Source organism: Bison bison, unplaced genomic scaffold, assembly GCF_000754665.1.
Source record: "Bison bison bison isolate TAMUID 2011002044 unplaced genomic scaffold, Bison_UMD1.0 scf7180017864338, whole genome shotgun sequence".
Taxonomy (NCBI): Eukaryota; Metazoa; Chordata; class Mammalia; order Artiodactyla; family Bovidae; genus Bison; species Bison bison.
The window spans coordinates 4,795,115-4,806,721 of NW_011494910.1; the positions used below are offsets into that span (position 1 = coordinate 4,795,115).

Here is an 11,607-nt window from a genome sequence, read left to right on the forward strand (position 1 = left end):
TATGAGGTACCATTTCACACCAGTCAGAATGGCTGCGATCCATGTCTACAAGCAATAAATGCTGGAGAGTGTGTGGGGAAAAGGGAACCCTCTTACACTGTTGGTGGGAATGCAAAGTAGTACAGCCACTATGGAGACCAGTGTGGAGATTCCTTAAAAAACTGGAAATAGAACTGCCTTATGATCCAGCAATCCCACTGCTGGGCATACACACTGAGGAAACCAGAATTGAAAGAGACACGCGTACCCCAATGTTCATTGCAGCACTGTTTATAATAGCCAGGACATGGAAGCAACCTAGATGTCCATCAGCAGATGAATGGATAAGAAAGCTGTGGTACATATACACAATGGAGTATTACTCAGCCATTAAAAAGAATACATTTGAATCAGTTCTAATGAGATGGATGAAACTGGAACCTATTATACAGAGTGAAGTAAGCCAGAAAGAAAAACACCAATACAGTATACTAACACATATATATGGAATTTAGAAAGATGGTAACAATAACCCTGTGTACGAGACAGCAAAAGAGACACTGATGTATAGATCAGTCTTATGGACTCTGTGGGAGAGGGAGAGGGTGGGGAGATTTGGGAGAATGGCATTGAAACATGTATAATATCATGTATGAAATGAGTCGCCAGTCCAGGTTCAATGCAGGATACTGGATGCTTGGGGCTGGTGCACTGGGAGGACCCAGAGGGAGGGTATGGGGAGGGAGGAGGGAGGAGGGTTCAGGATGGGGGACACAGGTATACCTGTGGCGGATTCATTTCAATATTTGGCAAAACTAATACAATATTGTAAAGTTTAAAAATAAAATAAAATTAAAAAACAAAACAAAACAGGAAGTTAAAAAAAAAACAAAAAAACAAAAAACAATGACACAGGGTGGAGTGAAGGAAACTCAGAACATAAACCCTGACCATGGAAGTAGGTAGAAGAGAGAATGACAGATTCTTAGTGTTTCTGCAGCCAATGTGACAAGACTTGGTGACTTTGCATATGGAAAGGTGACAAGAGAGAGGAAGCTGGGTTTCCCAGGTTTCTAGTTTGGAAGACTGAGTGGTGATTATTATCTTAGTTGAGACAGAAAGCAAAGATCAAGCAGTGTTGGAAGGAAGATGGTATGTTTAGTTTTGGATATGTTAGATTCAAGATATCTGGGAGATACAAATAAAGCAGTTGGAAATACTGAGCTGAACCTTGAGATTTATTAGAACAAATTTTAAAAACATTTTTTTTTCTTAAGAAATCTAAGAAGTGGTTGCCAGGGGCTCGGGGATGGGAAAAACAAGGAGAGTTTGGTAAAAGGGTATAAATTTTCAGCTATAAGATGAAGGTTTAAGAATTTAATGTAAAACATGGTGGTAATACTGTAACATACAGTTGAAATTTGCCAAGACAATAGACCTTAAATGTCATTCCTAGAAAGAAAAGGTAGACTTCTTTGTGGAATCTAAAACAAAACAAAAAACCAAAACCGTCCAAAACAAATTTATAGAAAAAGAGATTAAATTTGTGGTTACCAGAGGTGGAGGGCATGAGTTGGGTTGGGGGGAGGAGTTGGAAGAATGTGATTAAAAGGTGTGAACTTCTATTTATGAGATAAATAAGTGCTAGGCATGTAATGTACAGCACAATGACCATGACTAACTGCTTCATGATGTACTGGAAAGTTGTTGAAGATTCATCATGAGTTCTCACCATTAGGAAAAATTTTGTCTTTTTTTCTTTGTTTTCTATTTATTGTATCTATATGAGAAGATGAATGTTACCTGGACGTAGTATGGTAATTATTTCACAATTTGTGTGAATCAAATCGTCATGCTGTATACCTTAAACTTATGCAACGATGTATGTCAATTATTTTTTAATTACACTGTGGGGAAAAGTCAAATATGTGATATAATGGATGTGTTAATTAATTAGAAGGGGAGCAGGGAGAAATACTTTCATAATGTATACCTTTGTCAAATCATCACGATGTACACTTTAAGTATCTTACAATTTAGTCACCTATGCCTCAATAAAGCTGAAATTTAAAGAAAAGAAATCCAACAGTCAAAAGTGTTAATTTATGTTCAGGATTGCAAGTGAAGAAAGTGTAACAGTTTATTTTTGGACTTGCTAAGAAGTTCACAAGTATTTATAACTTTCAAAACCAGAATAATTAATTTAAATATTATCTAAGACAAAAAATAATTTTCTAAGATAACCAGTTACAATTTTAGACTTTAAAAGGTTAAAAGTTATGTTCAAGTGTTGGAAACCATCCCTTTGTTAGATATAACATTTGCAGCTCAATTTATGATGTAGATATCTGCTATTCTGTAATTTCAAGGGAAGAGAAAAATAATTCCTCCTTATTTTGCAGAGATTTTTTTCACAGCCTTTTGTAAAACTCCAGTCATAAGGCTCAGCACAGGAATTTTATAGTTAGCAACAAGAATAAAGGAGGCAGGCCTGAAAGGCTCAAAATTGACGTGACATGTGGTAAGTAACAGTGCAGAGTTAGATTTTTTTTAAATTAATAATTGAGTTTATGGTACATATAAGTTTTTGTACCCATAGGAGACAGTTGGGCCCAGAGGTCTGTGAGTGATTCATAGGTGATGGTCATAGAGTGAATGAGTTCCTTCCAAGAAGAGAGTTAAGATGAGGGAAGCAGAAGTCTAGGAGGGACCCCTGGGGGTGCCATTGTTATTGCTTTGGGTGTGGTCCTGGGTCTCACTTCCCAGGTGGCTCTAGTGGAAAAGAATCCGACAGCCAATGCAGGAAATAGACAAAAGTTCGATCCCTGGGTGGGGAAGATCCCCTGGAGAAGGAAATACCAACCCACTCCAGTATTCTTCCCTGGAGAGTCCCATGGACAGAGAAGCCTAGTGGGGTATGGTCCACAGCGTTGCAGAGTTGGGCAGGACTGAAGTGACCTAGCATGTAGCACGCACTGGGCCTTACTATTACCATGGGCCACAGTGGAAACCTGACCAAGACTTCTGACCCAAGTCCAGAGTGTTTTCCTCTTTATCACAGCGTAGCTAAAGTCTCCTGGAATTGTAGCCATTATGATTTTATGTCATTTTTGTGATGATGTTTTGACTCTAGGAGTTCTGGTTCCGTTAGAATCACATTCCAACACCAACGCTGTTATCCTCTTTCTTAACATTTCTCATGGATATTTACTATGTGCTGTCCATGCACCAAACCAAACCCCCTCAGCAATTTTGGGAGATATGTATAGTTATTTTCCATTTATAAATATGGAAATTGAGAGCTTAGGGGGAACCAGGACTGAATCCACGTGGCCTAGGTCTGACTTCAGTGTTCATACCCCAGGGTCTGGCCACATGCTGTCTTGCTGTGTCACAGCTGTGACTGTGTCACAGTCCCCAGCCCTGTGTCTGTGGCCATGCCATTAATCTCACCACAGTATGGGGTCTGTACGTGTATGTGGCTGCCTTTTAGCTCCTGTCATAAACTGTGGAGTTTGTTTATTCTTTCCTTCACTACTAACCTATGTTTTATAGTTGACGATGTGGTAACTTTGGGTTAAGGATGGGGAACAGCCTAGAGTAAAATCACTAGGATCTGCTGTCATTAAGATAGCATATGTGCCTTGTTTTAAAATCAGCTAAAATCTGACCTCGACAAAGCAAGCACTGTAAGAGTAGACATGGAATGGTATTATTTTTCTTGAAAACATACTTTTAGCGTTTTAGCACTAGGTACTTTTGAAAGTAAATGCAACAAACATTTCTTGAGCACTTTGAGTGAGGCACAGGGCTAGGTATCTTGGAGGGCCAAGACGACTAACAGCCCACCTTCTGACTTCAAGGAACTTGTGGTCCAGTGGGGAAGACAAACCTCAGCTGTCAGTTAAGCCGAGTCAGAATCAGAATTATAAACACTCAGTTGTAACTGGAAGCTGGAGACTGGTCTGGAGGACAGGAGGGGACCCTGGAGAAGGGACGGCTAGAATGAGTAGGAACTAAAGAGGAAATGGCGAGAGGGAAGATGATATGGGCAGGCGTAGAAGGTAAGAACATGTTTAGAAATGTCAGGGATCTGGGTTGTCCAGATCAGCTGGTTTATGACTAAAAAGTTAGTCATCAGAAACCAGTTTGATGAATGCCCATTCCTGAAGGATCAGTTCACTGAAATCAATTTGCTGAACTTACCACATTATCAGTTTAGTTAATATCATTCTAAGAAGTATTCATTTTGAATGTATTCAATGGTTATAAATATATAGTTTGAACATAACTAATGAATATTATCTTTGAAATAACATTTTAAGTATTGTTCAATTTCCTGAAACTAAGGATTCAATCTATGGCTATATCTTTATAAATATACTCACAAATATTTTTCTGATTATGTTCTATGTGTACATTTTTCTTGTGAATATTGTAACAACTACAGCAATTCATGTGGGAAAAATTTTACTCTATACTGTTATCCTCTTGATTACAGTCAAATTCTATTTTGCCAACACATTGATATTTTTAAATCTCTTTAATTTCACTGAAATTCAATAAACATGACACATTTACTGACATCAAAAATGAAAGAAACTGATTCTTATGGTTTTTGGGTGGGAGAAATTTGTGATATTTTGTAAATTTTGCAGATGATTTAGCGGACTGGTTTTCATCATTTGGACCCTGCTGTACCCGCAATTGTCTCCAGTCTCATCAGCTTGCTAGGAGTAGAGACTAGAGATCAGGAGGGAGGTATTAAGAAAACAGAGAAGGGAAAACAAGAAAAACAGGGGCTCAGAACTCTGGTCCTGACTCTTTTCAATTTTTCCAGTACAAATTCTGCAAGCACATTTTAAATAACTGAAGATATTTGATAAATTCTTCAACAGGTATTTTTTTTGCAGAATTTTCCTAGTGGCCAAGCCCAGAGCTCATGGGGTAGGGGTGGAGTTACCTGCAGCTGATAGCAGGTGGAGGCCTGAGTGTCAGAACTGAGTTTGCAAAGGTAAGATTAGACGAGTCTTTGCTCAGTGAAGAAATTGGAGCCCTCCGTGTCGTGTGAAGGGCCACTATGAACTTTTTCCCCCTAAATGTGGGACAGAAACATCTTTGAGGCAAATATTGAGGGGACCCCTTTTATCTAAATGGATATGCAATTAATATGAATTATGGACACATGGAGAGAGTAGAATCATATGGATCAAACAGAAGAATCAGAATAAAAGAAATTCAGTATTTCATTGGGGCTTAACTTCGTGTGTTCCTTTGAAGACAAAGACTAATTCTAATGTAAATTTAAGATACACTTTTTTTTTTGCCAATGGGAACAGGAGTGTGGTGAAGAGAAAATGTTCTTCATGATTTAGCTTTAAATAAGTCTTTAAATAGTCTAATTAAATAATGAAAGTACATTTGTCACATATATTTTTATTTATATACCTATATATATATATATCTACATATATCTATGTTGTTATTGTTTAGTTGCTAAGTCATGACCATCTCTTTGCGACCCCATGGACTGTAGCCTGCCAGGCTTCTTTACCCATGGGATTTTCCAGGCAAGAATACTGGAATGGGTTACCATTTCCTTCTCCAGGGGATCTTCCCGACCCAGAGATGGAATCTGTGTCTCCTGTTTGGCATGTGGATTCTTTACCGCTGATCCACCTGGAAAGCCCCTACATATGTCTATAAATAAAACCATCTTTTCCCCCCAAAACTGCAAATTGCTTGGTTTATTGTTTCAGTTGATAGTTGTCATGAGGAACTGCCAATGTTATACATGATGATCCAACTCTTTTTTCTCTATCTTATAATCTTCCTGCTTTTTGTTTTGTTTTAAATTTATTTCATTTTCTCTAACTCCTTTGCCATTTCCTTGGTCTGATCATCTCTGTGGCTCACCTGGCCAACTACAATAGTCTTCTTAATCAATCTCCCTGTTTCTCCTCTGTTCATTTCAATCTATCATGTATATTTAATACATCCACTCTAGTGATATTAAGATACAATGATGTATCACTCTAAGGACATATTAAAAACAAACACACCAAAAACAAAACCAAATCAAAACAAAACCGAGAAACACTGGCTCTTTACTCTCTAAAGAGTAGCGTCCATAAATTCCTAACCTTGGCTCTTATGTCCCATTCAGACACACCTGTGAGCTGCCTCCTGCTTAACAACCATCTGCAACACCTTACTTTCCAGCCAAACTGTAGTGCTATGTACTGTTCCCCAATATGCCCTGCCTACATTTTCTAACTTTTGCAGAATACCTAACTCAGATTAAGCTACCTTCCATCTCTCCACTTGGAATGAATCTCTCTCATGAGCAGAGTGCTTCTTCAGAGGCTAACACCTGCTGTTTCGTGTCTTTTCTTCCAATTCTAGGCTGTAATTTCTTCAAGACATGGATCCCATAGCATGATCCTAGTGCTTTATGACAAGTAGGAATTCAATGATTGTTTTTCAAATTGAGTTCTTTCAGCAGAAAAGTGTCAATGAAGCATCAGCGAGTTCCAGTTATGATCCTTCATAGCAAGGGGACAATGGCATCCTGGCCCTTCTCTAGGCTGTGGAGTATCTCTGATCCAATTCTGTTCCAAGTGACCTTGGTTGCTACTCTGTTGGCCACTGTTCTTGGTGAGTAATAGGGAGAGAAGTTCAAATTGTCAGCAAAGTTTCAATATCATTTGCTCCTTCACTTTCAAGACTAACAAAGAGCTGATTAAGCTTTTAGCAGAAATTCAGCTTTAGCAACAAAGGGTTTATTTGATGAGGAATTTGGAACTTAAGGGGATTTGGAATAATTTGAAATGTAGGGGTCATTTGCTTTACACATAGTCAGTTTTGTAGACATTTCCTCCTAGAATTTCTTCTTCAGGGATTTCCAAAACAATCTGTCTCCAACCATGACTTGAAACAAATCTGTATTATCTATTAGCCTGACTAAACAATCTTCACTGCCTGTGGGTTTATCCAGAATGGACAGGAAAAGTATAAACTTCTAAAGTGGCTCCTAAAGGGTAAATCAGCCCTATATTTTGTTCTTGCAAGTAAAGCAGGATTAAGATTGTTATGCTTCAAGGGCTCCATGTTTCTTCCTTCAGACAACACAAAATCCAAAGGATGCAAAAAGGACAAATTAGGAATGTTATAGTCATCCTTCTCCTAGCCACCAAGTTTCTGTTCTCTGAAACAATCAATGTTATGTAATGTTCAGTTCTGTTCAGTTCAGTTGATTAGTTGTGTCTGACTCTTTGCGACCCCATGAATTGTGGCATGCCAGGCCTCCCTGTCCATCACCAACTCCCGGAGTTCACCCAAACTCATGTAATGTTACTATTAATTAAATGGTAAGTTTCTGTTATTATTAATGAGGTGATATACTTCTGTTGAAGAAAACTGTTGGACTTTGGGATTTGCATGGATGCATATGAGTCAGCAGATATGGGCAATCTGCTAGGCTGATGAAATCCTGTCTGCCATCCTTTTAAGATAAATCATTTATAGGAGAAAAGAAATGAAAAATTTATGCCTTTTATCTTTATCATTGTCGTTAATCAACAAACATGTATTACGAATTACTCTTTGGATTCATTGAACAGTGGGGATAATAGGAGTTATTACTTTTCTTGATTAGAGGAGAAAAGAATGGTTCCTGCCCTAAAGTAATGCTACTGAAACTTTAGGATGCTGTGTCTCAAGCTCTAACTTGAGTGTTTTGTCATTTTGGTATTCAGGCAGTTGTGGTATTCCACCCTATTTAGACTTTGCTTTTCCAATAAATGAGTTGAATGAGACAAGGTTTGAAATTGGAACTACTCTGAGATACACCTGTCGTCCTGGCTACAGGATAAGTTCAAGAAAGAACTTTCTTATCTGTGATGGAACAGACAATTGGAAATACAAAGAGTTTTGTGTCAGTAAGTATGAACATTCATTTCTCTTATTTGTGCTTTGTCCTTCTTTGCAAAGTTGCCTCAGGAACTAAGCTTTATAAATGCAAATGAGTATCTCTGATCACTGAGGAACAATCCAGTTGGTCAGTTACTGATTTCAATGTACACGTGTGCCACTTTTTGAAAAAACAAACAAATGAATAAAACAAACAAATTAGGAGCCACCTAGTTGCACTGAAAAATAAATCTATCATTTACAATCTATTCACTAAGTACTTTTTTTCAGAAGTGAACTGCAAATTCATTTTAATACACTGAAAACTAGATTCACTGTATAAAATTATGAAAATTACGTGTCTAGAAAATGATGATACAGTTTTCAAAGAAACCTCATCCCAAATACTGTGTTTGGAAGAAGATGCTGTTATTCACTCTTAATTGAGAATAAATTCTGTGATGTTTTTCTAGTAGTATGGGTATACACAAGCAATCTATACTTTTTTTGTACCTTTTGTGACCAAGGACATGTATTTTGAGTGGCTTAAGTTCCAAGTACACACTGGAGATGTAGAATGGAGCTGAGTTCCCTGGTCAGTATGTTAAATTCTGGACCATAGACTTCATTACCACAATGATCCATCAGCTCTCTTTTCTAATGCCATATCCTTGAGTGCATGGAATCGCTAATCATCATTTTAACTTTTCTCGCAGAAAAACGATGTGAAAACCCAGGAGAATTACTTAATGGGCAAGTGATAGTTAAGACAGATTACTCTTTTGGATCAGAAATAGAATTCAGCTGTTCAGAAGGGTGAGTGTGAGGCAATCTAGAGATACTTTTCTTTTAAATTAAAATTTTAAAATAGCTAATGTATAATATAATCTTTATTTCAAAACCAAACATGATATAAAAGGTATCTACTGAGAATTCTCACTTTCATTCTATTTCCATCACCACATTCCTTTCCATCTTTAAACAGGGATACACTTATATTGGCTTCTCATGTATTTTTCTAGTGTTTACTTTTATAAATACAAGTTAAGAAATTATTATGTATTCCTACTTGACAACTTTCCGATAGGAAAATTAGTCTTAAATCTCGCTTTATATTTTATTTATCAATATAAACAGAAGGTGTCTCTATGTTTGTGCATAGAGAGGTTTCTCATTAATTCCCTTTTACGCCTGCACAGGATTTTATTGTGTGATGTATTGTGGGCTGATAATCTCTTTGATGGATCCATGAATTTTCCAATCTTTTTCTGTTCTGAACTATGCTCTAATGCATTACCTTGTATATATAAATTATATCTGTAGGGTAAATTTCCATGGTAGGAATCCTGGGTCAAAGAGTACATATATTTGAAAATTTGAAAACTATTTCCAAATTGCTCTCTGTAGGAGTTACATGGTTTTGCAGAATATACAAATGTTTATTTCACCATAAACTTTCCAACTAAGTTTGCTGTCAAACCTTCAATGCTTGTAAAAATGTTGAAAATTTCCCAATTTAAGAGGTAAAAATGAAATCTTACTATAGTTTAAATGTATATTTCTCTTATTATGAGTAAAATTCAGCATGTTTTAATAAGAGATGTTTGTATTTATTCAATATTTGTGAATTATTTGGCATATCCTTTGCCTATTTTTACTATTAACTAGTTGGGCATTTTATTCTTAATTTTTACGGTATATGGATATATATATTCACATGGATTTGTGTCTGTTAGGGTTCACACCTTGCTTCTGATGTGAGCTGCAACTTTGCGTTCCAAGTTTTTCTTTTGACTTGGCTTTGGTGCATGCATGCATGTGTGCTAAGTTGCTTCAGTCATGTCTGACTCTTTTTGACGCTATGGACTGTAGCCCGCCAGGTTCTTCTGTCCATGGGATTCTCCAGGCAAGAATACTGACTGGATCTCCTCTTCCAGGGGATCTTCCCCACCCAGGGATTGAACCCGCGTCTCTTGTGTCTCGTGTGTTGCAGGCAAATTCTTTACCCACTGAACTACCTGGGAAGCCCTTGGCTTTGGTATATGTTGTCAAACTTATCAGTCTTCCTTTTAAAATGGCTTCTGAATTTTAAGTCTTAATTTAAAAGGCCTTCTCAAATACAAGGTTTTGAACTATTTGCCTAGCTTTCTTCTATACTTTTATGTTTTCATATTTTTTAATGTTAAAAGCTTTGATCCATTTGTAGTAAATATATAGTATACAACAGAATGGGAAAGACTAGAGATCTCTTCAAGAATTTTAGAGATACAAAGGGAACATTTCATGCAAAGATGGGCTTGATAAAGAACAGAAATGGTATGGACCTAACAGAAGCAGAAGATATTAAGAAGAGGTGGCAAGAATACACAGAAGAACTGTACAAAAAAGCTGTTCATGACCCAGATAATCACGATGGTGTGATCACTGACCTAGAGCCAGACATCCTGGAATGTGAAGTCAAGTGGGCCTTAGAAAGCATCACTACAAACAAAGCTAGTGGAGGTGATGGAATTCCAGTTGAGCTATTTCAAATCCTGAAAGATGATGCTGTGAAAGTGCTGCACTCAATATGCCAGCAAATGTGGAAAACTCAGCAGTGGCCACAGGACTGGAAAAGGTCAGTTTTCATTCCAATCCCAAAGAAAGGTAATGCCAAAGAATGCTCAAACTACCACACAATTGTACTCATCTCACATGCTAGTAAAGTAATGCTCAAAATTCTCCAAGCCAGGCTTCAGTAATATGTGAACCGTGAACTTCCTGATGTTCAAGCTGGCTTTAGAAAAGGCAGAGGAACCAGAGATCAAATTGCCAAACATCTGCTGGATGATGGAAAAAAGCAAGAGAGTTCCAGAAACACATCTATTTCTGCTTTATTGACTATGCCAAAGCCTTTGACTGTGTTGATCACAATAAACTGTGGAAAATTCTGAAAGAGATGGGAATACCAGACCACCTGACCAGCCTCTTGAGAAATCTGTATGCAGGTCAGGAAGCAACAGTTAGAACTGGACATGGAACAACAGACTGGTTCCAAATAGGAAAAGGAGTACATCAAGGCTGTATATTGTCACCCTGTTTATTTAACTTCTATGCAGAGTACATCATGAGAAACGCTGGGCTGGAAGAAGCACAAGCTGGAATCAAGATTGCCAGGAGAAATATCAATCACCTCAGATATGCAGAGGACACCACCCTTATGGCAGAAAGTGAAGAGGAACTAAAAAGCCTCTTGATGAAAGTGAAAGTGGAGGGTGAAAAAGTTGGCTTGAAGCTCAACATTCAGAAAATGAAGATCATGGCGTCTGGTCCCATCACTTCATGGGAAATAGATGGGGAAACTGTGGAAACAGTGTCAGACTTTATTTTTCTGGGCTCCAAAATCACTGCAGATGGTGACTGCAGCCATGAAATTAAAAGCCGCTTACTCCTTGGAAGGAAAGTTATGACCAACCTAGATAGCATATTCAAAAGCAGAGACATTACTTTGGCAACAAAGGTCCGTCTAGTCAAGGCTATGGTTTTTCCTGTGGTCATGTATGGATGTGAGAGTTGGACTGTGAAGAAGGCTGAGAGCCGAAGAATTGATGCTTTTGAACTGTGGTGTTGGAGAAGACTCTTGAGAGTCCCTTGGACTGCAAGGAGATCCAACCAGTCCATTCTGAAGGAGATCAGCCCTGGGATTTCTTTGGAAGGGATGATGCTGAAGCTGAAACT

The 11,607-nt window shown here is 37.8% G+C and overlaps 1 protein-coding gene across 6 annotated transcripts in view; it reads left to right on the forward strand.

The window, feature by feature from the left end:
• C4BPA (complement component 4 binding protein, alpha) overlaps positions 1 to 11,607 on the forward strand; it is a 34,627-nt gene that overhangs the window by 3,035 nt on the left and 19,985 nt on the right. Inside the window, exons 2-5 of one of the 6 annotated variants that reach the window (XM_010854230.1) lie at positions 4,878 to 4,993; positions 6,473 to 6,636; positions 7,737 to 7,919; positions 8,607 to 8,706. In XM_010854230.1, coding sequence (XP_010852532.1) covers positions 6,495 to 6,636; positions 7,737 to 7,919; positions 8,607 to 8,706 — 425 coding nt within the window. In that variant the 5' untranslated portion in view covers positions 4,878 to 4,993; positions 6,473 to 6,494. The remainder of the gene's footprint in view (positions 1 to 4,877; positions 4,994 to 6,472; positions 6,637 to 7,736; positions 7,920 to 8,606; positions 8,707 to 11,607) is intronic. The other 5 variants (XM_010854228.1, XM_010854229.1, XM_010854225.1 and 2 more) reach the window with 5 other exon arrangements.